Genomic DNA, 27,282 nt, shown 5'->3' with positions numbered 1-27,282 from the left:
GCTGTCTCGGTTAATTTTTTTTTTTTGGTAAACTAATGTTTAAGACAAGATTTTTTATGCATATGCAATGGTAACAATTATTTTATAAGCAATAATTATTAGCCTGAAACACTCATCTACATTGAAAAATCTCCTGATAAAAGATACATGACGCCAACGGGACTTGAACCTGTGTCCTTTCGATTTCCGGTCGACAGCTCTGACCACTGAGCTATGGCGGCTTATCTCTTATCCGCGAAATAATTCAATATATACTAGTGTTTCATCCAACAATTACTGCTTGTTACATTTTTTCACCTGAAACAACCAACTTTATTTTATTTTCTCATATATTTTATTTTATTTTTCATATATTATATTTTATTTTCTCATATAAAATAAAGTTGGTTGTTTTAGGTGAAAAAATGTAACAAGCACTAATTGTTGAATGAAACACTAGTATATATTGAATTATTTCGCGGATAAGAGATAAGCCGCCATAGCTCAGTGGTCAGAGCTGTCGACCACGGGTTCAAGTCCCGTTGGCGTCATGTATCTTTTATCAGGAGATTTTTCAATGTGGATGAGTGTTTCAGGCTAATAATTATTGCTTATAAAATAATTGTCCCGATTAATAGTCAAAAGGTGGCATGTAAGTTTGGGAGGCAGGTAGGGGTATTACCGTCTCGGGAATCATTTATTGGATAATCAACACCCCCGCCATAGGTCACCACAAATGCTTCGTAACGTTTGGTGACTTAGCAGGGGTGACCGGGTTCATGAGTTGATGTTTGTCTAGGTCTTGGCGGCGGATATTTTTACCCAACTAATAGTGGGTAAACACATCTCAGGTCCTCCTGTGTGGAGCTTAAATAAAAAATAATGTCAGTGGTGTCATTGGTTTCTATAAAATCTACATGAAGGTGAGTGTATCATTTAGTATTATAAATGAACCGTTTTTATTTTATTTTGTAGGTAGTTGAAATGACCAATGACCCATTAGTGAGAGAGATGGATATGGAAATAAGGAAATGTCGATTTCCGAATGAAGTAATTCCTAGCGATTTCGGGAAATCATTTCAGGTAATTTATTTGAAAGACGTAAATACGTGCTACGGCTGAGGCCACTCGAAACGGATTTAACTTCGGTACCTACTTCTACAATTTGAGTTAGTCAATTCCGCATTCTTTGACACGCCACTCAATCAAGTAATACGAACACAGAAACAATAATTACAAAGTATACAACTTCTGATAACATTTTCCAGATTTATGGATATTCCACATGTATCATAACGTGTGAAACTGAACTGATGTTCCAGAGATGTCACTGCATTAATCATTTAAGAGATATTATCGGTGAGTTCAATCAAATTAAAACATAAAAAACAATGATAAGTAAGATTTGTTAATATCATGTAAGTAAGTCATGTGAGCATGTTTTTTTTCAGATAAAGAAAAACTGTGTAATTTCACCGGATCGGGATGCTTGGCTACATACGGTAAGTGTTTTTACTTCCATCCTCAATCGCTTCTTCTCCTATTAGATCATCTACAGATACGGCAGGATTAAACCCCAGTCAAACAACAATAACATTAAAGTATATGTAAAAAGTAATAATAACCATTCTCTAGGCCTATGTTGGTACATTTTTGGGGGTGCTAACTTAACCATGCTGTTATCTTAAGCCGACGTACATCATGAGAGCAGATATGATCAATGTGATGACCTTAAGTCGGTACCTATTAAAGTTTTAAACGCTAGTACGATTTTTCGTCTTTGTTGAACATGTTGCCTAGTACTTTGAATTTATTTTGATAATCTTAATTTAAATAATGAGTTGTGGTGTTTGCTGTTTTCAGCTGCAGAAAGGAGATTGCTGACTGCCAAAGAGCTCAGTGACCTCTGCAGGCACTGCCTTCCCTCCTGTGAAGAAATCGAGCTAACGAGAGTGTATATCACTGAATACGAGTAGGTAGTCAGACTTCGAAACCTCCTTAGGTTATTAAGATAGTACACTATATGTACCCTGGTTAATTCCATTTCGCTTCGACAAGAACTAACGGCAGCTGTCACCAACCAAAACTAAGTGAACACCAAATTAAGTTTAAAAAATACCCTTAGCGTGTTAGTCTTCGTAGTTGTTGGGAATGGTTCTGGATATAAATAATTTTTGTTCGAACAAAAGCTCTTATAATTGGGAACGATTGTGTAGGACGGCCTGAAGGCCAACGTCTTCTGTGTTCTGTCTGTGTTCTAAAAATCTCTATATTTCTAGAATCCTAACTATTAGCTCATCTCGCATCTGAACTCGAGGGACGAACCCATATACTAGAGACATATCTTGGAGAATATATAAACTCTATGAACTACTGGCACTACATACTATGGCCATCCCGTTGCCAACTAGGCTTCATTCTTCGTACCTTTGGAGTTTCTAGTAAATCTTATTCTATTTTTTTCAGCATCGAAGGCGAAGATGACGAAGAAGAACTGGATCAACAGATAACAATACGAATGGTGGGTCTGCCGACTGTTCAATACAGAAGGAATGTGGTGAGGACTAGATTAGACCTTGTCGGTGAGATAAACCTCTTCTTGTATTGAAGTTACATTCTGTAACTACATTTATAGCATCTCGTATTCTTCCCTTTGTCCTATTCAGCTATTCGACAAGGCACCTCCAGGAATTCATGTCCTGAGTTGACCCAGCCTCTGGATCTTAACTACATTTATATTACATTCAAATGGGAATGGAAAGGCTTCCAGATATGGCTAAATTGGAGGAGTCCGCTCCAGGCGCCGAATTGTCAAGGCGCCAGGGCGCTGATAATGCCTAACACCTAACAGTGTTAACACATCGCCCCTGAGATTATTTTTCGCAAAAACGGCGCTACAGATTTCCGTATAATTTGAAGTCTGGTGTGGGGGAGCGGGTAGTTTTGAATGAGACGTTTCTCCCGTTACATTTAATTAGACTAGCGACGATATTGAGAAAGTTAATTTCTATTGTATGTAAGGACTAACGATAGTAAGAAAGGGATTTTGGAGAAAAATTGCAATCGGCTCAAACAGTGCCTTATGTTTTACAATTATAGATATCAACGTTTTATTTGTCTTTAATAACATTTGACCATATTACTCTCTCGACCTATCACGTGGCACCGCAGTGGGAGAGATGGATTCATACGTCCGTCACTACTTGAAACATTGACCCTCATATTCCTACCCTCTCCTCATACCTTTTTTCTTCCCAGAACTTACTCACTTTCCTTTCCTTAAAAAGACCCGCTACACATCATCCCCAAAGATGGCATGGGGAAATTATTTTTCTCAGAGCTTTAAAAAAATATATTTTTCTAAATGTTTTTATTTTATTTTCAGTATCTGTCGGTGGACTCGTCGGCCTTTTCTTCGGTGCATCTTTACTCAGTCTTGTAGAGTGCTTCTATTTCATATTCTTAAGATCCGGGGCCTACAGATAACTACTTAGATTCAAAGGGTATCAAGGGTCCAAACACACGCGGCTATGGCCTGCGGCATGCTTACCTGTAAATATTGCATACTCCTTCGGAGTACATTTTTTTCTGTCACTTATCAACATAGACGTTTTTAAATAACAGTATGTGAACATGTTTTTTGAAATGGATAATCTTTGCCGAATTATCAGTTAAAAACCAAGATATGTTTAGTTTCACAATGGACAATTTTTGCCGAATTATCATTTAAAACCCACGATATGTTTCGTTCCACAATGGACAAACTTTGCCGATTTATCATTTAAAAACCACAATATGTTTCGTTCCACAATGGACAATCGTTGCCGATTTATCAGTTAAAACCAAGATATGTTTAGTTTCACAATGGACAATCTTTACCGAATTATCATTTAGTTACCACGATATGTTTGTCACATCGAGCCATACAAAAGTCGGTTCTGTAAGGGTGTATTATTCGGTTTAGCCTTATGAACAATTACGTTATTCTACAAATTCAATACTTAAACATATGTTTTAAAATTTATATTTATTTGTAAGAAACTAACAGCTTTCATAATACAAATATAGAATATACATAATATTATGAAGTTAATTAAAGTTCAGCAAAAAAAGTTTCCTATCCAATGCTAAGTAATTACTATGTAAAATAAATGTCAGTTATTGTTTAATAAAGTATCGTTGCTTTATAAAAAAATGTTTTACTTTATTTTAACCCCAGACAGGAGGCCCTGAGGAATAATTTCCCTCAGGGCCTGTTTCATCTTTGAGGATGCTGTGTTTTAAAAAAAAAATTAAATATATTTTTTATTTAAGGTTATTAACAAAATCATGTGCGCCAATAGAAAATATCTGTTCTGAGACGGGTAGCAGTATAATTACATATATTTTGTAGACACATCACACTTAATAAAAATACAAAAGAATACAAAAAATAATATGGATGTAAAATATTACATGCATAAATAAAAACAAAAAAATTGAACAAACTTTAGTGTGAGAGAGAAAATGCAACAAAGAAAAAGGAAAACAGAGAGAGAGAAAGAGAGTATGCTATATATGGGAGACACATTAGAAACCGTTTTCGGTGTCAAAATTACATTTAATTTAAGATTTTCACGGCCAAAAGTATTTTTGTTATTTGTTTTTGGGGTGTTATGCCGTGTTGCGCTAACTCCTTCTTAGCCAACGTTTCGGACAGCATTGCAGCTGGCAACACGGTAACCTCATACATAAGCTCACATTTTAACACAACCTCAAATAACACATCTGCCCTGATGATGGACACTGCAATGCTGTCCGAAACGTTGGCTAAAGAAGGAGTTAGCGCAACACGGCATAACACCCCAAAAACAAATAACAAAAAAAAATATTACATTTACTCAAAAATGATGTTTATTAACACGGACGGTTTGCAAGTAACCTGTTTTTGTTCATTAACCATGTATTAAAGTTTTTATATGTTTATTTTCTGTTGGTTTGAGTTATATGTTGTGTTTCTTTTAAGAAAATGTTGAACATGGAAGGAGCGAGGTAAGATTCATGTTTTTTAGCAAGAGTGGGTTTAATTTTTGGCACTTTTAAATGTTTGTTAGATTTAGCTCTAGTGTTATGGGAGTGAGATATGTTGGAAGGAGACGATTTTATGCAATTTATGTGGATAATTTTTTTAATGAATAGCTCTGATATCAAGTATTTTATTTTTAATTAATAGATTTTCAGTGGGATGAAGATATGGTTTTTTTAACATTGTTCTAATAAGTGATTTATGAGGTGCGTTAAGTAACTTAATGTATGTGTCTGCGGCTCCACCCCATGCCGATATACCATAAATTAAAATGCTTTGACAAATGGAAAAGTAAACATTTTCAGTAGTTTAAGTGACATATACTATTTAACTGATTTATACTGACTTCAGCAAGGCGTTCGATAAAGTTTGTCATAAAATATTGACAAATAAATTAAGGAGTATGGGTATTAGGGTGTCCCAGGACATAAGGAAGAATTTTTTTTCATGAATTTAAATATGCATACCCTCTTATTTTATTTCATTTGATCCGAATAACTCATTTAATAAATATTATTTTGATTAAACACCGGCAACCCGTGCCGACTTGATGCCAAACATATGGTACAGAGTTAATATGGAAGGATTTTCAACTTTCATTTTTGATGGATAAATAAAATTAAAAAATGCACAAATGTTCAATTATGTAGTATTTTATATTTAAAAATGGTTTATTGATTCAATTTTGTCTTCATAGTTTGTTTATTACAGTCAGGATAAATCTTCCAGTGTTCCTGAACGCATCGTAACAAAAATTATTTTTGTTCCTCTTCGACCGTGAGATTAAGCCATGAAAATCTTGCATTAACTTAACAGTTCTTTCAGCTGTATCATTCACTACCCTCAGCGGCAACTTTTTCTGACTTCTTGATACGAAGCATTATTTGACCACATCGTAGGGAATTCGTTAAGAAAACTGGCATCTGTTTTCAGACGATCAAACAAATACTTGCTCTTGACTGAAATGAAGTCGTAAATATTTTTCTCTGAAGCAAAAGTCACTAAATTATGATATGAACAAACACCTCAATACAAAACATAATTTAAACTACTTAATAAACTTACCATACAATTTACCATCAAGATCTTCCTTCGATGGGATATAACGTTTGTCATGGGTTGATAAATTATTTTTTTGATATTTCGAGCATTTTTATTTTAGTTGTTTGATCCACAGCGTCGTCAAACAGCGATAAAATAGATCCTTCATCGGTCAAATACCATAACTGCTTACTGAACAGAAATAAAGCTTCCATTGAGATGTTTTCATCAATTTTTTCGTAAGCCTTCATCGATTTCAAAAAGCACAAGTCCTGGTAAGGTGGTTTAACTGCTATAATACATTGTAACCATGGCTTGACATAGGATGTTACTATGAACAGGCAAACGTCTAAAAGTGCCGCCTTATACTTAACGGTAATTTTAAATTGCGCATAAATTAATGATGTTTTCAAGGAATAAAGCGCCTTTGCCATCCATCGAGCACCTGGAGGCCGAATCTTAAATTTTCTCGCTGTATCTCCTCCTAAAACTATCACACAGAGCTCTAAAAACTCTCAATAGTCATCTCCAAGTATTTTTGTTGTCAGTGCAGTACGGTAAAATTCAAGCAAATCATCGATTTCGGAAGCGGTTAGGTGCAATGTGAGATTTTCTCTGTAGCACTGAATTTTATCGGGATCAACATTTTTACAGTTATCTCGAAACTTTTTCAAGAGTGGTATGTCAGGGCTTGTAGTCACTTGACTGATTTTTACTTCAAACACAGCTTTTAATACCAACTATGGCTATATTTGACATAAATTGACAGTTAAATTCACTTTCCGGATATTGTAGAACAAAACTTCAAGAACTTGTCCATTAGATGGCAGTTTAGAACCCGATATTTGGTGTTTTACGACTCCTATTAAAAATATACCCTTTTTAGAAGTGCGTAAATCTAACCACATCTTGCCTGAACCAGTGATTTTCGTTTACTAACAAAAAAGCAAGTTACTACAAGCTCATCAACACGTTTGCTCGCTGGCGTCTTAATGTACAAGTACTAACATCTTTCGATGCAAGTCGGCACGGGTTGCAGTTGTCCAAAGTAAACGAAATTTTTTTTATAAGTGTTTTTTCATTATTAAAACAAAATTAGAGGGTATGCGTTCAAAAATAACAACTTTAATTTTATTGGGACACCCTAATGGGTATAACCGGGAACTTTCTTAAGTGGGTAGAGAGTTATTTAACAAATAGGCAACTGTTTGTAAAGTTAAATGACGTAATATCGGATGCTTTTTCTGTCACTAGTGGTGTGCCACAGGGCTCCCATTTAGGACCAATACTGTTTATTTTATTTATTAATGACATTGTAGACGTTTTTTCCGATGTCGATATCCTGTTATTTGCTGATGATTTAAAATTGTATAAAAAAATTAAAAATATTTCTACTAATACGATTTCATTGCCCTGGTCGCGCTAACAATAGACTGACTCTACCGTTCTACTATAATAACACACATACATTATCACATTATTACTCACCAATCAGTCGATTACACATTTTGGGAAATGAACATGCTAACATCGGCGACATTTATTTCTTAAAATTAGCGCAATATAAACATGCACTCAAAAATTATTTTTCCATAATGTAACTTTATACAGGGTGTATCGGCAAGTACCCGACAAACTTTAACCATTTGGAGTAAAAAATGTAATGGGCGCTTTGCTGTCCGGTAACATTTTTTTTCCATTAAAAACAAAAAACAAATAAAAAATCCACACTCCGTCACTGTCATTTGAATTGTTTTTCGTGTTCAACAGCTGTTATTAGCAAGTGTGTCAAAAAGTGTCCTCGCTCTTTCGTACACACTAAATAATAATAGTTAAAAATGAGACGAATGGTGCCGTGCCATTTCGTTGTGATTGTAAAAGCGCGCCAACGTAGGTACGTACGTACATTATTCAACGAAACTCGAACAAAATATTGCCAGACGGGTTTTCAAACTTTGACAAAGGATAAAACATTGGTGACATGTGGTGAAAATATGAATGGTAATTTTTTTATTAAAAAAAATGTTACTGGACAGCAAATTTTTTTTACTCCAAATGTGCTAAGGAATAGCTGGTTAAAGTTTGTCGGGTACGTGCCGATACACCCTGTATACGCAATATGGCATGTTGAAATGAAATGATGATATTTCTCATTGTTCTTTTTTTGTTAATTTTGGTTGTGATACACCAAATAATTGTATGTTATTTTTAAGTTTAAAACTACTATTATGTAATGATATTATTTTTCTTACTTTTGAACTATATTATATGTTTATTTATAAAAGGCAGTATAGCCGTTTATGTATTTAAAATAAAATAAAAATAACCGGTCAGTGGTTGAGTGGGCATAGCGCTTGGGTCTCACCCGAGCGTCGCGTGTTCGATTCCTCGGCTGGCTAAGTCCTCCATCACAACACAAGCAACATTTTCGGCTTTCTGTGGTGGTAGTAGGAGATTTTCAAACATTGTTGGGTTATTCGTAACCTGGGAATGTTTGTCTTTCTTTTTTTTTTAAAAAAAAAAATAAATAAAATAATGTTTTTAATCGTTTTAAAAATGTATATTTGTTTCAAGCGAATTTATATGAAGTTCACAGTTTAGTTTGCAATCCACTGTTAAACCAAGATACTTTATATTATCCGAATGCTCAATTTGTTCACAATCGCAGTCTTGTTGTGATGTAGTACATGGATACAGATGTAAGAGCGGAACGGTTTTTGGTTGCCCAGTATTGGTTTACTGAATGTTAAAAATTTGGTTTTCGAGGTGTTTAAGGTAAGAAGATTTTTGTCGAGCCATTTTTTTTATCTCCTTCATACCAAATTCTGCTTCGCTTTTAAAAGCCTTTTCCCAAGATTGCTCCTTAAAAAGAAGTACGGTATCATCTGCGTAGCTGATCACATTATAGCAGAGTGTTGGAATTTTAATATCAATGAGATAAGAAAAATAATAGGACCTAATACACTACCTTGAGGCACTCCGTACTTTATTTCTGCTGTGTAACTAAAGCATTTGCAACTATTTGTTTCCTATTTTTTTATAACTGATGAACCATTTAAGCGGTTTTCCATTTAAGCTTATATTTTTAAGTTTTTCGTATATCAAATCATGAGAGATGGTGTCGAAGGCCTTTGCTAGATCTAGAAATACTCCAATTACTTTAGATCACTTATCTGCGTATTTTACAATGTAGTTGGTTAATTCAGAAATAGCCTGTTCTGTGCTCATTTTAGCCCGAAAACCGAATTGATGACCTGAGAGTAGGTTGTGTTTGTCGAGATAGGATAGGAGTCTTTTTTCATTGCTTTTTCTAGGAGTTTTGATAGTTTTCGTAGTGAAATAGGTCTTAGATAGTTTTCGTAGTGAAATAGGTCTGTAGTTTGAGATAAAAGTTTTGTCTCCAGATTTATAGATCGGGGTAATACTGGCAATTTTTAGTTTGTCAGGTACAATACATTGGCAGAAACTTTGATTAATTATACGTATCAGAGGAATATATTTTCGTAGATTTATCAGGATTTGGTTAGAAATGTTGTCCGGGCCAGGTGCCCAATGTGTTTTGAGTAAAAGAATGAGTTCATTAATTTCTATTTTATTTATTTTATACATCTTAAAGGAATGATTTGGTCGCAAGGAAGAGCTTTCTTTGACTAGTAGCTCTTCTGCAGTGTGGTTCTTTGTAAGTATTTTCTCCGCTAAATCTAATCCAACGTTGGTAAATTGATAATTTAAGTGATTTGAAATTTTTTTGGTTCATTTTTTGTTAAACAGATTTCCCCATCAACTAACAGTTTATTAATGTAAGTACTGTTCTTAGGTTTTGAATAAGCGGCATCTTTGATAACTCTCCATATCTTTTTTGTATCTCCTCCGGCATTATCTATTTTTTTCCTGTAGAATTCATGTTTCGCCTGCTTAACTAGTCTATTACATAGATTTCTGTGTAGTAAATAATTGTGTTTTAGTTTACTGTCCATCGGGTTATTGTTTACTCTTGCATGCATCATATTCAGTTTGTGTATGCTTTTTACCAGCCCTGCTGTAATCCATGGTTTAATTTTAAGTGTTTTTAAGGGCTTGTTGTTTGTTGTGGAGGGTATTTTTAAGGAGAGGAAGTTCTGCGAAGGAAAAAGATGTGAAGGGTAGGAATCTAGGGATCAGTGCGTACAGGAGTGACTTATAAATATATCCCTCCCGCTGCGGTGCAAGGTGATGGGTCGAGAGACCAGTTGGAGAGGTCAAAGGGTCTCCCCAAACTAGCATCTCCCGATATGGCATGCCACGCATGCGGCTGCAAGGCGTATCCTAAATACACCTCACCCGATGAACCCGGGCACCCCTGCTAAATCACTCAACGTAGCGAACCACTTGGGTAGGCCACTGGCAGAGGTGTTGGTTATCCAATAAATGGTTCCCGGAGAGACGGTATCCAAACCTGCCACCCAAACTGTAGTTAGATGTTATCCTGCAGTCCTAATTCCGGACAATATAAGTTAGTTTAATATTTATAGATGATCGAACAGAATCAATAGTATATTTATATGAAAGGAAATATAGGTAGGTATATTGAAATCTCTGGTCAAAGGCAGCAAATCTAAGCAAGATTGCAAATTACTGATATAAAAAGGTGTCTATCAAATCTACCATCGTTTTTATCGTTGTTAACTACAATTGAGTTTGTTTGATCAATAGTTTGGATACCAAACCCATACTGCCTTCTGATATCGCCTTTTCATCGTTAGAGCTAGGAGCTAGTCATGTTATTATTGTTTATTTGAAGCCTGCTGTTTACAAGCTGTTGATCGCGGAAATCGACTGGATGTTGGCGATGAATTAAATAAAGAAGAGAATAAGTAAATAAATATGGGAAACACGGAGAGTGATGTGACCAGTGGTGTGAAGAATCAGGCAGGAACTTCCACACAGCAATTATACAGATTCGTGGACTTGAAGGGTAAATATAAAGATAATAAATAAGTTTTTTCCAGCATGTGGGAAGGTTGGTGCAATCCCACACGTCCCATATACAGTTACACATATTAATGCTATGGTATGACGTACAAGTAAAATAGTTAAAAAAGAGAAAACAAAGGAAAACATTACACAAAGAAAATTAAACAAACAATTATGTCGGGCGTAGTCCTAAGTGAGGTCGGACTCGGCGCTTACGTGTGTCGGAGGCATAGACTAAATACCGCATTAGCCGCATCCTGGCTCCTGTGACCATCGCTCCTGTCTCATCAGGACAGCGAATCCATTCAACCTTAATTCCATGAACACTGTCAATGCGAAATCTTTTACGTCCGAGTATAATTATGCAGGCGTTATTATTGCGTTATATTACCTGTTTGTGTTATGTTGGGATCGGGAGGGAAATTCCTCCACATTTGCCTGTGGAAGAAGGGAAATCGCAGAAAACCTTATTGGAGAGGAAACACACATCGGCACACTTCTTTGAATGACGTTTTTCGGAATTCTTTCTTCTTCGTATGGTGGAGGAGAGTTGGTGCAACTTTCCTGCTTAGATTGTTCAGCCAGTCGAGTTATTATTATTTGTGCATCATATTATGCACAGCGACATAGTGACTGTGCTGAATACAGTTTAGTGAGGTTCGCGTCTTCCAAGAGGGAGAGAAAGAATCCTGGCAGTTTAATAAGTGGCTCCACACTCCACAACATGGTTATCGGAATAACTTTTCATCTAGTTCCTGTATTAAAACAAATTAATTTAAACGTGGGATATGAATTTCTAATTATATTTTACTCTGAATACTTGTAGGTGGAGGGCTGCTAGTAGACATGATGAAAAGGGCCGTGCAGAGCAAGCATTACGCGGAGATAGATCACGCCATCAAAACCAAGGTCGAGCCCTTTCTCTACAATAAGGGGAAAGGGCGATGCATACCCATATCACAGCTGGTTCTGCTGAGGAATAAGGAACGGCCAAGACATAAACAGGTTTGATAAATATGATTATTAAAATAAAGTAGGTGATTAGTTTATAATGAATCCGAATTTGTTTTTTTGCGCTGTATTAAGAGAATACATATTTAACAATATTAGGAACAATAAAAAACATTTAAAAAAGAAGACAAAAAAATTAAAAATAACATTATAATGAACAGTTCTAATTAAGTAGCTACGAGAAGTGTAATAATTAGACAGAGGTCGTGGTTTACATTTAAAAATGGATTTTATGTAGTTAATTCCAACTACTGAAAGCAAAAAAAGGAATGAGAGATTATGAAAAAATACATAAAAATAAAATAAAATACGCCATGGTTCCGAAATATTCCTATACCGACACACTAACTGACTTATAAAGTATGTATCTAACAAAGTATTTCTAGACCGACACACACTAACTGATTACTAAAGTAACAAAGTATTTCTAGACCGAAACACTAACTGACTAATAAAATATTTATCTAGCAAAGTATTTCTAGACCGACAGACTAACTCACTAATAAAGTATGTATCCAACAAAGTATTTCTAGACCGACACGTTAACTCACCAATAAAGTATGTATCCAGCAAATTATTGCTTGACGGACGCACTAACTGACTAATAAAGTATGTATGTAACAAAGTATTTCTAGACCGACGCACTAACTGACTAATAAAGTATGTATGTAACAAAGTATTTCTAGACCGACGCACTAACTGACTAATAAAGTATGTATCTAACAAAGTATTTCTAGACCGACGCACTAACTGACTAATAAAGTATGTATCTAACAAAGTATTTCTAGACCGACGCACTAACTGACTAATAAAGTATGTATCTAACAAAGTATTTCTAGACCGACGCACTAACTGACTAATAAAGTATGTATCTAACAAAGTATTTCTAGACCGACGCACTAACTGACTAATAAAGTACCTATGTATCTAACAAAGTATTTCGCGCGCGGCAGTGGTAGGCGAAGACGCTTCGTCAAATATTAGTAAGACCCATAAATAAACCATAGAAGCACTGCTCCCAACCTCATGTGCGCCTGGACATCTGGAACTATGGTATTATTGAATTGAATTGAAAAGAGGCAGAAGGTGAGCGGGAAAGGAAAGCAGATAGTAGGACGAAGGAAGGGAAGCACCTTGTTTTTAAGGGGAATTTCTAATTTCTCTGGATCATCACAGGTTTCGGTTCTACGAGCGATGGAAAACCCAGGGGAGGATTTTGACATAGAGAAGGATTGGCCAGATGTGTCACCCGAGGAATACGCCCGAAATCCCTCAGCGTACAGAGACATTTGCTGGGATCTCAAGGTAAGTCATTTTATTAAATGAAAGATTTATTTAAATTATTCTTAGTTTTATGTAACATTATGTGTACACAATCTACGATAACATCATGTATATATTATAATTGAAATAATTTAACTTTAAAATAAATGGGTAAATACCTAATCAGTCTAATCACAAATGAAAATATGTACACGCAAATAAAATTCGTAAGGTGCTATGTATATTGCAGCAAATCAGGCGCAGTGTTTGTATTGTTTGATGTTTTATTATATTAGATTAATACTAAATAACTGCCTAACCATTACATCACACAATTCTGTTTTGGCACACACTATGTGCTTCATTCAAATTTCAACTCAAGTATTTACTTCACTGCTACTCCTTTCTCCATCCTTCGGCTCTCTACATGTCCAAACCATCGACACGTCCCTTGTACATTATGCGTAATACGTCAGCCGGCAATCTTTTTAGATCTCCTCAATCCTGAAACAGTTTTAGATGTACACTCTTCAGTGTTATTTTATAATAAAATAAAAGTAACGTTCCTTATTTAGGAAAGAGGTGCAGTGGGAGAGACCATACTGCACTTGTGTTTGCTGAATGCCACATCTCTTCACGCCGACTTGGCCAAGAGACTGCTCAAGTTCTATCCCAAGCTGATCAATGATGTTTACATGAATGACGAGTTTTACGGTACCTATATGAAATATGATTACTTACTGATGTCACTTTGATCTGTGAGAATACAGAATATACATATAAACGAGACCATAGATAATTTAAACATCAGATGACGAGGTTTGAATTGATTGATGACCTCGCAAAAACCATTCAGAATTGAAACATTGCTTGGAATGGCATTATCCATGTTAAGTTACAGATCGGAATAACTTACTTCCCAACCTTCCCCATTAAAATCCCCTCCCCTGCCCACTTCCTTCAGTCTCACAACACACCCCTAACTGGAGATGCTTTAGTTCCATTGGCTTCAGGCTATTAAAAATCCTGTCCGGTAATTATATAAAATTTAATTTAAAAAAACCAGCGTACAACAATAAAGACAACGTAGATATTAAATGTCTTTATTTTTATGCACAGAGATAGATGATGTATTGTTTTTCATTAGCCGCCTTAAAGATTTCTGTAGATTTCTCATATATATTGTAATATCTGTAGGAGAAAGTGTCCTGCACATAGCGATTGTCAACGAGGATCCATCGATGGTGAAGTTTCTGCTGGACGTGGGGGCGGACTACCACGAGAGGTGCTTCGGCTGCTTCATGAGCCCCGAGGACCAGAAAGCCTCCCGCCAGGACTCGCAAGACCATGAGTGGGTTAACGTGCAGCCCATCACTAACTATGAAGGGTAGGTTCAGTATTATCCTTGACAGATCAAATGATAAATAAACCTTAGGATAGGTTGTTTCACACAATTTCAATTTTTGTGTAATTTCTATTGAAGTTCTGTTATTATTTCATCATGGGCCAGTTGTTTCACGGTATTTGGATATGGATATGCAGAGCATGAATAGGACTTTCACAGAACTTGAATATTGACTTTGAAATTTGATGAATTGTTCAAATTCTGTGAAACAACCCGTCCTTAGTAAACTTCTTACCTGTGTCTCCCATTTATTTATTACCGTGCCAACAACGGTAACAAAAGAAGTATCAACCATTATGATAAATCAATAAAAAAATCATAGCAGTTAATAAGGTCTAGAAAAAATTTCTGGGCCTTGTTAGGCACCGCACGCTAGGTTAGATTTGAATTATTTTTATATTAAATTAGAATTGATATCAATCATAAAATATTTACAGTAAAACTATTAGTTTAAAGAACAAAACTCAGAAAACGGTATCGTTGGACTGTGTCTTCCATGAGTGCGCATTAAATGAAACTGGTACAATTGGTCGATAAATTTGATTATTGGAAATGGGTCTTATTACGTGCTGGGCCTTATTTGCCTCAGGTACCTTAGATCACACATGAAGTACTCGTTATTATCTGTTCAGCTTATTGGTATTCGATAATGTTCCAGCTATGTCTATTGGGGAGAGTACCCTTTGAGCTTTGCAGCCTGTCTGGGCCAGGAGGAGTGCTACAGGTTCCTGCTGGCGCGGGGAGCTAATCCAGATAACCAAGACACCAATGGAAACACTGTCCTACACATGCTAGTTATCTATGAGAAGATGGTAAATACATGCATCAGTTGCCTGTTCAAACTCTAGTCCAGACACCTTGCGTTTACCAAAAGATCTTAATATTATATTTAGTTCCTCACGCTGTAGCATCTTTTCAAAAGACTTTTCAGCACATCGCTTCTCTACAACAAGTGTACATTTGTTTTTCAACACTATAATAAGCCTACAGGATATTGAGTGTTGGGTGACTAAACTTAGGTGACTGGACGGTGCGAAATGAACACCCCATCTTTAGCCATGAGAAACTGAACAAAAGATAGCAGGAGACCAGCAGGAGTGGGGGAGTTTCTCCAAAGCGGCCAAGACTCACAAAGGGTTAAATCACCAATGATAATGAAAGACAACCTAAATATTTTCTCAAGTATCTTAGTATATTTTATCGATCCGTATCAATAATTATGAATTTACAAAACGGCCATACTGAAAAAGGGGGTTCTGCAATGTAGATTTCAGTAAAGGACAATTTGCTAATAAGAAAATATTATGGCTTAAAAAATATATTTTCATATAGTTCAACCAAAGATATTAGAAGAACGAGATATGCTATGTTGGCCGCCGGAGTACTATCTAATTAGGGTACTTTGAATACTATCGGGACGTGTACGCACAGAAATCTGTTCTATGTATTAGTGCGGATACCTTAGCGTAAGCGAAGGTGTGCAGTAGTATTGGTGAACAAAACCGGCGACACTGGGCAAAACAATTCCACACAGTATGAACTGCTCATAGCACATCTCGTTCTTCTAATATCTTTGAGTTCAACAAACGCTGATTCTGAATATATAAGTTTTATTATACAGGGTGTCCAGGGGTAAAGGGCACAAACTCCGGGAGGCGATTCTACTTGAATTTTCTTATCCATCACAACCAGTCTATATGAGTAATATATCTATGGTCTACAACATCCACATCAGGGTTGCCAATTCGTGAAGAATTCCCCAAATTGCGGGGTACTTCAATGATTTTCAAGAATTGGGTTTTATGTGGGGATAACCTTTTTGTGGGGAAAATGCGGGTATTCTGGGCATTTCTTGACCAACCATATTGAAAAATAATGTTTACAATAATATTGAGAACATACTACATTTCATTTTCGTTTGTGGCAAATTCTAAATAAAATTATTTTTTAAAAGCCTGAACGAGAGTAAATTCAGGTGATTTATCAGGTGTTGATCATGGATGCATGTTCGCACTTTGATACATTACTGATGAGATGCTAACATTTTACCTACTTCTTAGATGTTAATGCGGGTAATCACAAAAATACATCGCCGGTTAAAATAAAACCATAGGCTTTTTGAGATTTTGAGAATTGAATGCGCTTTCGGGAGACCTGAAAAATCAAAACATTGAAAATTATTTTAACTATTAAAACCAAATTAAAGCTAACTATAAAAAATATTGTGGTGTATGGTAATAAGGTTGAGTTCTTAATCGATGGATGGCGGTAGTCATAAGCTTACGCCAGAGTCTGTCAGATGTCGCTAGGGTGTAACAGGTGCTTGTGAGATTATATTATTAGAGAGCAAGCTCCTGGGAAGCAGAGTTTTACCTACCCTGGGGTAACGATCAGTTCTAGCTAGCCAGACAGATTATTGTAACGTAAATAAACACATTATATAAAGAACCTTTTTACTTTTTTAAAGAGTTCCCAACACCCGAAGTCTGCTTCAGTAAAGGCAGATATAACAAATATATACACAGGTATTTAAGTTAGAATGTCATAATAGAAAAAAATTAAATGGACTGCAGTTCTTCATTGTACCTACTAATAATTTTGAAAAATTCATAATAATCCATTTATATACACTAAATTGAAGACTTATAGACGAAAACTCTCCACTTAGCTTAAATTCGCATGAATTATCCACAGGGCTATCAACTACCTGATATTATTTAGTTCACTTATTAATACGCATTATACTTCCAGCCTATGTTCGACTCTGCCTACGAACTGGGCTCAGCCCTGGACGTGCGCAACATGTTGAACCTGACGCCTCTAACGCTGGCCGCCAAGCTGGCGCGTATAGAGATGTTCTTCCACATTATGAACATCGAGAGGGAGATCTACTGGCAGATTGGCAGCATCACATGCGCCGCCTACCCGTTGTCGCAGATAGACACCATCGATGTTGAGTCGGGGAATATCATCAAGGATTCCGCACTTAATCTGGTTGTGTTCGGGGTAAGAGAAATAAAGGATGAATTTAAGTGTTTTTTTGATTGGGGAATTGAGGATGAAGGTTCTGGAGAGAGAAGGGAGATTAAATAGAGGAAAGTTGGTAAGTAGGTACATAGGTTTTTAGATAATTTCATCAAATACGGTTCAAGCCATTTTAAAATATATTTTTATTAGTTTTTGTAACAATGTTTGTACATGATGAATAATGTCATAGTTTTCATAGTCCTCCTCACTAGTTATTAGTTTCTGTAACAAAGTTTATACATGATGTAAGTACCCACAAAGCATAATATAATAATAATGTCATAGTTTTCATAGTCCTCCTCACTAGTTATTAGTTTCTGTAACAAAGTTTATACATGATGTAAGTACCCACAAAGCATAATATAATAATAATGTCATAGTTTTCATAGTCCTCCTCACTAGTTATTAGTTTCTGTAACAAAGTTTATACATGATGTAAGTACCCACAAAGCATAATATAATAATTTTCACAGACCTCATCACTAGTTATTAATTCTGTAACAAAGTTTATACATGATGTAAGTATAAAGCATTATATAAAGATAAAGCCATAGTTTTCAGTCCTTCACAACCTGTTCTGAGGCAGCCTGTAGTTTTTATATATTTTTATTTAGTCCAAAGATATTAGAAGAACGAGATGTGCTACGCGCAGTTCGTACTGAGTGGAATTGTTTTGCCGAGTGTCGCCGGTTTTGTTCACCAATACTACTGCACACCTTCGCTTGCGCTAAGGTATCCGCACTAATACATAGAACAGATTTCTGTGCGTACACGTCCCGATACCGTTCAAAGTACCCTAATTAGGTAGTACTCCGGCTACGGTCCGGCGGCCAACATAGCATATCTCGTTCTTCTAATATCTTTGATTTAGTCTCTAGTTGTTTTTAAATTGTTTCATAATGTTTGCAAGTTGATTTTCACTCTGTTCCCTCAGCCACGTTTTTACTTTAGTTTTAAATATGTACATATATTAATTTCTGTTATTTTTTGTTTGATTTGGTAGAGCATTAAAGAGTTTCGTAGTAAGATATATTATATTTCTCTAGTCTTTGTTTTAGTTTAAATAAAGCATTTCTTCAGTAAAGTATTTGCACATTGAAAACTTGAATTTATTTTTATATTTTGTCTGTCGGAGTTCTAAAAAGAACTTTCAAGACAGGTTTTGATTCTGAAGGATCATCTCTCACCGGGAGAGCTATATACTCAGAGTACATACTAAGAGCATGTATTACTGAGCTCAATAATATATTTTTACAGAAGGTTTCTATTCCATACCGAAAATCTTTTGGGAAATCAACAGTTACATTTTATTAATCTTTGGGATATCAACAGTTACATTTTATATGTTATTACAATTTTTTTATGACACCACAGGGCACCATTCAAGAGTTTTAAGTTGAACATACAGCTTTATTAATAATATTAATTTAGGTTTTCACTCTGTTTATAACTCCAGTTCAATGACTCTTTGATTGGCTTTGAATCATTTTCGAAATTGGAAGTGTTTGTTTGGAGCACACAGACTTTAGTTAATATTACTTGTGAAATAACTTATACATATCTGATTTTAGGATAAAGACGAACATTTGGAACTAATGGATGGAGTCCTCGTGGATTTGCTGAAGACCAAGTGGAACGCTTTTGTAAAGCGTAGATTTTACAGGCAATTCTTCCTATTTGCTTTTTACTTCCTGATTTCCCTTGTCTGCTTCACGTTGCGACCAGGACCACCTGATAAGACAGCCCCACCAACAAACACAACAAACAACTCCACCCAAAACACCTCGAGTACCTCCAGCACACCAATAGATAGTTCTATATTCTTGAATACCACAAATACTTCACTCTTTGATGTATCTAACGAAGATGATTTGAACAGTTCAACGATCAAGCCTGCGGTAGTGAGGACAGAGAGCAGTCTTCTGATGCAAATCTTGACAGGGAAGACGGTAACTTCATTGTGCAGTGAGATCGGGAAGAACGTTGGATCTAATAAGACGGCTCCATGTCAGAAAATAAGGAGTGGAAGCGGTAGTAAAGAGAAGGATTACACTCCTAAAGGTAGTTAAACAATTCAAATTTTATTTGTACGTTCCATAACATGTCGAGAACAAAATAACGTGTTTGATTTTCGGAATTGGAACAATTTGCAAAATTAACTCTTGTAAACTTTGAATGAAAGTGCCAGTAGGTAAAAAGAAATATAGGTCATAGAATAAAGAAAAGTAAAACACTCTGTATTCCATGTGTCAGGTACCTACCTCAATGCAAAAGTTTATTTTTCCCAAATTAGAAATTATTTACCTGCATAAAATTTTCAAATATGTACAGTTCATGATATACTTTGTAGTCTTTTGAATATACTAGGAATGATATATATATGGATATATAATTTATCATATTTTACAGGGCCTGCTAAAACAGATAATTCTACGGAAAGTGAAGTGGAAGAATGGTGGGATGATCTAACAGAAGAATGCCGCTTGATGCAATTGAATTCCACCGAAGCTAAGGTTTGACAGCAATGAATTGTAATATTCTCTCATGTATGTACGTACTTACTTAGGATTGTGCATATTGGTGCATACACTTCTAACTGTAATGTCCTTTCCAAACGTTGCTGAGAAATAGCCTCGGTCTTGATTGAACTTTATCCAACATGAGGACGGATTATTTTTCAACTTGAGCTAAAGACTGGACTGCAGAATGGTTTGCTGGCTTAGGTCAATGCAGGTCTCTTCAAAACTCAGGCTCACTCACTTTCTCTTTGAAAGACCCACACACAGCATCTCCAATAATATGTTACGGGCATGAGCCTAGTTTGAAAGTCGCCAGAGCTTTAAAAACTACATAATAAGTACAAAAATATTATATGGACCCTAAAGAAAATACTGTGTGGTTACTATAAAAAAAAGTTTCAACGTCTTTAAGATCTTGCCAGCGAGAGATTCGTTGTAACCTCACTTTATTATATTTGTGTCATTAACTGAATAGATAATACCAGTGGTGGCTCAAACACTTCTTTAGATGCTGTGGACCGAATTTTTTTGAGTACCGAAATCTCACTACCCAAAGAATATATAATATTTCTAAAACAAAAATGTTCACGTACAAGTAATAATCAGCTGCTATCTAAACACAAAATCATTAAAAAATCTGTCTAGATGTATACCAATTTAAAATACAAAATAATATATCTTAATTTGAGTGTGCGCGATTCCCACCCGAAACTAGCAAACCTTCCAATTCCTGCAAGGAGATTTTAAAGTCTGTCCTCAAACTCTATGAGATTCATATACAAGATCGCATGCGCAGTAGGGCGGAATTCTTAAGAAACCAATACACTAAATACGAATTCGAAGCGAAAAAACACAGTGATGTCCCTGACTGCGCAGCACGCACTGCGCATGGCCAATGCTCAGCTAAGCTAAATTAGTGGGTTGTGAATGTACGATTTAGTAAACTACAAGGAAGGTAATGGAGCGGACGTCAGTTCCTTCTACTAACTACTTCCAAGAACTATTCTAATTTCGAGCTTGAAAAAATCCCAAATAATTATATTTCTGCAAATGTTAATTGCTTTCATGTTTAAAGAATTCATTAATTTTGATAAAGACAAAGTTTCAACTATTTTTCTCTTTAAGGAGGTTTCGGAAATATCTATCTGGTGGGGATAGACTCCATCGTACCCCTATGAGGGACGGCCACTGGATAATACACACTAGAAATGCCTTTCATGTAGATTTGAATGGAAACCAATGACACAACCGACTTAATACCTTTTGGTTCTAGCCCATTTAGCACTCACTCTTACACTTGCCTGACATTGTATATCGCTATACCATTTGAATTTCATATTTATGATGAAACAAAGTATTTTATTGAAAATTTAAGGCTGATTACCCAGACTTTTGAATTTTAAAACACGCCCACATTGCATTTCTTGTGTTCTTCTTGAAGGTTACGTGTTCACATCACATCGGGATCACCACTGTACGAGCGGCTCCGTACTTTGCTGAAAATTGATTCAGCCCTTCCGAGGGTTGATTACGTAGAATGTGATAAACCTGTGAATTCCATTTTAGTGGTCATTGGGATCCTGAGTTCAATGAATTTGGTATAGCGCTTCACGTTGGTGGGCGTGTACCGATACTCGTTTATTGACCTCCTCAGTTCTATGGTGTCATTTTTGAGAAAAAAAAAAAAGCTATCATCGGTGCGCCTATAACACTTATTTTTCAGATCAGAATCTCAGCAGAGATAGCTCTCTGGTTGGGTGCCATCCTTTATATCATAGCAGCCCTGCGCGAGGCCCGCTTCCTCGGCTACAAGATGTTTGTGGAAAACCTGATGACGGCTCCATCCAGGGTCATGTTCCTGTTCTCTTGCCTACTGATGCTCATTCTGCCAGCTCTGCGGCTGGCCTGCCTGGACGAGGTTGAAGATCACGTGGCGGTGGTCATTATGCTGACAACGGCGCCTTATTTCTTGTTCTATTGCAGGTTATTATCATCTCAATTTCAACACAATTAGGTACATATATTTTATGATATTTGATACAAATTAACAATTTGTTGTCTATTTGTCTGTTTCAGGGGATTTAAAACAGTGGGCCCTTTCGTTGTGATGATCTATCGGATGGTGATGGGAGATCTTCTTAGATTCGTCTGTATTTATTTGGTCTTTGTCATGGGATTTTCTCAAGGTTAGTCAACAAAATCTGCGATGTCTGAAGGAGCAAAAACTCTAAATCATGTAATGAATGAATGCAAATTCTGGAAGCGGAAATTAACCCACTTCCCGACATCCAATCTAGCTAAAACTCGGCAGAAAGTCTCTTTGTCCATGACAATGTATTCAATCAACTTTTGGTGGCAATCACGCATACACATGAGAACATTTATATACATACGCATTTCTCTAAATTTCTATGACAGCAGTTAATATACGCAATAAATCTTATCCAATCGGGATTTGGCTAGGATGGTATAGTTGTCCAGTTCCCGGGAGAAAGGTTCCATCCTTAATCAAATCAAAAATAAAAAACTTTTAAAAGACATTTGAAAATAGATGTACGAGTATTATTGTAAAAAAAACATAGTTTTTTACGGGTTGCTTTTATATCCACCGAAAACACATCGCCGTGTGACGGTGTCGGTCATCAAATAAATGGTTTTTTAATTAAAATCTTCTTTGACGCATTTTACTCTTAACTATTTCACAACTGATTTAATTTTATTACTGGTAATTTACAAACCTTTCTATTGATATTAAATAAGAAAAAACGTGTTTAAAAATAAATTCTTGATAATAGCTGGTTTGTAAAAGTTAAGATCTACCTAAATACTTAAGATCTGATACAAATAAATATAACACTAGCATCCCTACTTAGTAATAAAAATAAGCAATTTCTTTCAGCCTATTACATAATATTCTTGTCCTTTGACAACCCCAACACTCCCGAGGGTGTGGACGACTCTGTCAGTAATCCCATGCCCAGTCCCATGGAGAGCATCATGGCCATGTTCCTGATGTCGCTGACTTCTTTCGGGGACTATTATGGGGCCTTCGAAAGGACAGACCATGAGATTGAAGCCAAAGTAAGTTAATATTTTAGTTAATAAGAGAATAAACATTGGATTGAAATCAGCAGAATCTACTATAAAACATATTGTTATTGTGGCATACTGCGTATATGAGATGTGATGCACTAAAATTTTAACTTACGTCTCTGCATTACGTGAATATGGAGTGATTCAATTCAAAGCACCAACCATATTCTAGAATAGTGTTGGGGGCATTTTGACGCAACACTGACTTAACAATGACTGAAGAACCTCATACTCTCTTGACAAAGAAGATTATATTTATCACCAACCAGCCTTCAAATCCTGCTAAGTGTATTTTTAATTAACAGTAGGAAACGAACAATGTGGTGGTTAGTATTATTACTGAAACATCTGTTCCTCTGTCAACAATTTTGATCCTCTATTGTCATATTAAGATGCTCCCACAGCCGTTGTACCCAGATGACGCACAGTTGGTTCCGAAAAGACTCTAAAAGGAGATATGTAAAAGCGGTGTGGTGCAGACTTCCAAACATGTAGCTGACGAATGCCTGCTCCATTAATTCCCCACAGGATTTAATGGAGCAGGTAGAATACTGGCTCATAAATCCTGATCTTCCCTTTTGATCAGGCACCTCAAGTGGTTCGCCATGTTTGGTATCTTAGAAAGTGTGCGCGGTTTCATGGGGTGAGTGTGTTCATCACCAACTGCGTGGCGGACCGGATTAGAAGAGGCCTGTTGAGGGACACTTTCTCCTCTCCAGCCGGACTGTCACGACCCATCAGCTTGCAGCGCAGTGGGAGAGATGGATTCATATGTCTGTCACTCCTGGGCACAGATTTCTGCCTCCTCTCCTTATTTTCCTTAAAAAGCTCTCCACACTACATCCCCAAAGACTTAGGCCCCGAGGGAAATCATTTTCCTTAGGGCCTCCTGTGTAAAAAAAAAAACAAAAAATATTCCATTTCAGCTTATGTTTGTAATCTACATGGTAATTGTGGCCATTCTGCTGGTGAACATGCTGATCGCCATGATGGGAAATACGTACCAGAAGATAGCGGAGACGCGTAACGAGTGGCAGCGTCAATGGGCAAGGATCGTGCTGGTGGTGGAGCGCGGTGTTGCACCCACAGAACGCCTCAAGAACCTCATGTATTATTCGCAGCCTATGTCCGATGGAAGGCGAGCGCTGGTGCTGAGACTTAATCAATCGGTAGGATTTAATATAACACTACAATCTATCTATATATATATATATATGTATTACAAAAAAGAGTGTCTGTGGCGGACGGTGGGGTTTTGTTATTTATACAAATCTACAGCTTTATTCCACGATTAATGAAATATTGCACACTTGACCTACAAAACAAGAGGAAGATGACCGTCTACACGAGAATTAAAAAAAAACCACCTCCACCCCCTTTTCCTAACCCTTAAAGCAGAATTTTGAAACTTCATAATGAAATTTTGCACACTTGACGTTCAAATCAACACACTTCCAGCGGGAAGGGTGGTTCTACCTTTTACACCGGTCCTACTTGAATGGCGGAAAAAGCATTGCTGTCCTCTAATTTAATATCAATCTCTTTAGAAGGGTCCTAACTATACTTATATGTATTTAAAAATGAGAAACAAGTCTTCCCCATCTTCAAATTCTTGTCTTATGTGTGGAAGAATATTTTATAAAAAGGAAACGGGTAATACACCCTTACACTTATCGCACCAGAGATGTGGAAGTTATTTGGTTTGTTTTATGATGATATTAAAATGATTTGCGCAAAAATGAAAAAAAAAAAACATTTTTGCAATGTAATAAAATATGTAATTTTTTTACAAATAAAACATCGCTAAATAGCCCAACACTAGCTTTAACTTTACGGAATCGTATTACAAAAGTAGGCTTTAATTTCAGACAATAATTTTATAGTTGGGATGTGGTGAGTACTATGTGTAATATATCATAAAAATATATTAATTGTTTTCAAAGAGACTTTGCCGAAATTTAATGACAAGATCTGGAATAGACAGGACTTATCAATCTTCCTCTACGCATCTCCTTCCCCTCCCCACCCCTTTAAGCCTCAAAACATACCCCAATTAAGGATGCCATAGTCCTACTGGCCTCCAGGTAGTTGGGATTCTTGTGCAGTATTAACTGTGCTTTGTGACCAGATCTGAATAACCAGGGGCTTTCAGACCTTCCTCTGCCCCCCTCTTTCAGCCTCACATCATTCCACAGCTCTGGGCAGTTGGCAACTCATGTGAAGTATCACACTAAAAATATAATATATACCATAATCCGAGGTTTCTCTGCTCCCGAATGTATTACTTTGCTCCAAAAACTAAAAATATAATATATACCATAATCCGAGGTTTCTCTGCTCCCGAATGTATTACTTTGCTCCAAAAACTAAAAATATAATATATACCATAATCCGAGGTTTCTCTGCTCCCGAATGTATTACTTTGCTCCAAAAACTAAAAATATAATATATACCATAATCCGAGGTTTCTCTGCTCCCGAATGTATTACTTTGCTCCAAAAACTAAAAATATATATTTCGAAGCATTGCAACATTTTTGCATAAATTTTTATTTCATCACTGGAAACATTCTATCATTAAACCATTTTGTGTCAAATAATAAAGTGAAATGGTGCGATGGAGTATATTGGGGTTTCACTGCTCCATCCCCTGTTTTTGATGAAAATTAAGATATTTAAAATTTATGTACATAGCAACAAATACCCTAGAATATTATATGTCCAACTCCAGTTAAATATTGACAGTATTTACCTACTTGCATCGTCTAAAATCAAAATGTATTAAAGAAAACGAAGCCTCACAATTCGTGCCCCTAGGCGACGGTAGTATAGCACACTGCCATCAGAAAGTATGGGAAATGTCAGAAGTTGGAGGTTTTATAACTATTCTACAGTATTTGATAGTAACCTGCCCAAAAGAATTATTTTGCACCAAACTTCTTTTTTTGTCTAACCAAATATTTGAATGTAAAATACACTAATTATAGTAAATGGAGATGCCTTAGAAGCAAAACAAGCTAAAATATTTATTTTTTTTTAAACTGCCATAATACACGGTGTCCGGAAACTCGTAGTACAAGCGGGAAACTGGAGAATCTACACCACATGGGGAACCCAAAAAAACATAAAGTTTTTTGATATGAGCATTTTCAAAAAAAAAAAAAAAAAAACCAAAAAAAAATATTTTTCGGCTATTTTAGGGTTAAAGTTTTTTCTGGTGTTTAGGGTTGAATAACAGATGTTTTAACCCTGCAGAGCAGAAATATTTTATGATTACACCGGGTTAAATGAAGGGTGATTTCAAAATAATGCTTCAAATCCGAGTTTCTTCATTTGTTTTACTTTCAAATAGTTTTAATTAGTTGGGTACTTTGATCTTCAGTAATAATTTATAAGAATTTGATTAAAAAAAAAAAAAAAAAAAATCAACTTCAAACTCGATTTACTCGATAACGAAAGCTCAAATAAAAAAAAAATATACTACAAAATCGACTCCAAATGTGATGTAGATTCACCAGTTTCCCGCTTGTACTACGAGTTTCCGGACACCCTGTATATATTTTTTTCATTTATTTAACAGACATAACGGAAAAATAGAGCAATTAAACTTTGGATTCTATAAGTATTAATTTATAAAATTATAGAAAAGCTGTGTTTAGAAAAGAATTTTTAATGAAGTGACTAAAGCTACATTTATTCCTTACAGGAAGAAGACAAGGAAGAAATGAAAGAGATTCTAGAAATGAAAAGAACCCACGACAGACAAGTTGCTAAACGTAAGCTGGGCGTTCATAAGCCTAATCCAAGTCCCAAAAAAACATTATTTTAAGGAGTATTTAAAATACAATGTGTAAAATTAGTTGAATTTCAAGACATAATAAATGGATACATATTTGAAAACAAAACTAAATATATTTTTTAATAGTT

General features: G+C 35.9%; 1 protein-coding gene across 1 annotated transcript; it reads left to right on the top strand.

The window, feature by feature from the left end:
• The first annotated feature begins 10,948 nt into the window (after positions 1-10,948).
• nan (transient receptor potential cation channel subfamily V member nanchung) lies at positions 10,949-27,282 on the top strand. The gene is made up of 14 exons (XM_089647703.1): positions 10,949-11,039; positions 11,865-12,043; positions 13,226-13,354; positions 13,888-14,026; positions 14,510-14,699; positions 15,376-15,529; positions 17,469-17,723; positions 19,316-19,622; positions 20,169-20,257; positions 21,987-22,246; positions 22,340-22,449; positions 23,163-23,344; positions 24,283-24,525; positions 27,062-27,282. The coding sequence occupies exons 1-14, from the start codon at positions 10,949-10,951 to the stop codon at positions 27,182-27,184; spliced, it is 2,451 nt and encodes an 816-aa protein (XP_089503829.1). The 3' UTR covers positions 27,185-27,282.

The sequence above is a fragment of the Hesperophylax consimilis genome, chromosome 26, assembly GCF_061612785.1.
Source record: "Hesperophylax consimilis isolate HC1 chromosome 26, BYU_Hcon_1.0, whole genome shotgun sequence".
NCBI classification, from domain to species: Eukaryota; Metazoa; Arthropoda; class Insecta; order Trichoptera; family Limnephilidae; genus Hesperophylax; species Hesperophylax consimilis.
Note: the sequence above shows the minus strand (reverse complement) of the source record. Positions and strands in the feature narration are given on the sequence as shown.

What these genes read in the sequence shown, in the direction of transcription:
- nan (XM_089647703.1), top strand. Translation starts at nt 10,949, where the DNA reads ATGGGAAACACGGAGAGTGATGTGACCAGTGGTGTGAAGAATCAGGCA. An exon ending in TTAATCTGGTTGTGTTCGGG is followed by an intron (nt 17,724 to 19,315) that starts GTAAGAGAAATA and finishes ATCTGATTTTAG; the next exon opens with GATAAAGACGAACATTTGGA. An exon ending in ACCATGAGATTGAAGCCAAA is followed by an intron (nt 23,345 to 24,282) that starts GTAAGTTAATAT and finishes ATTCCATTTCAG; the next exon opens with CTTATGTTTGTAATCTACAT.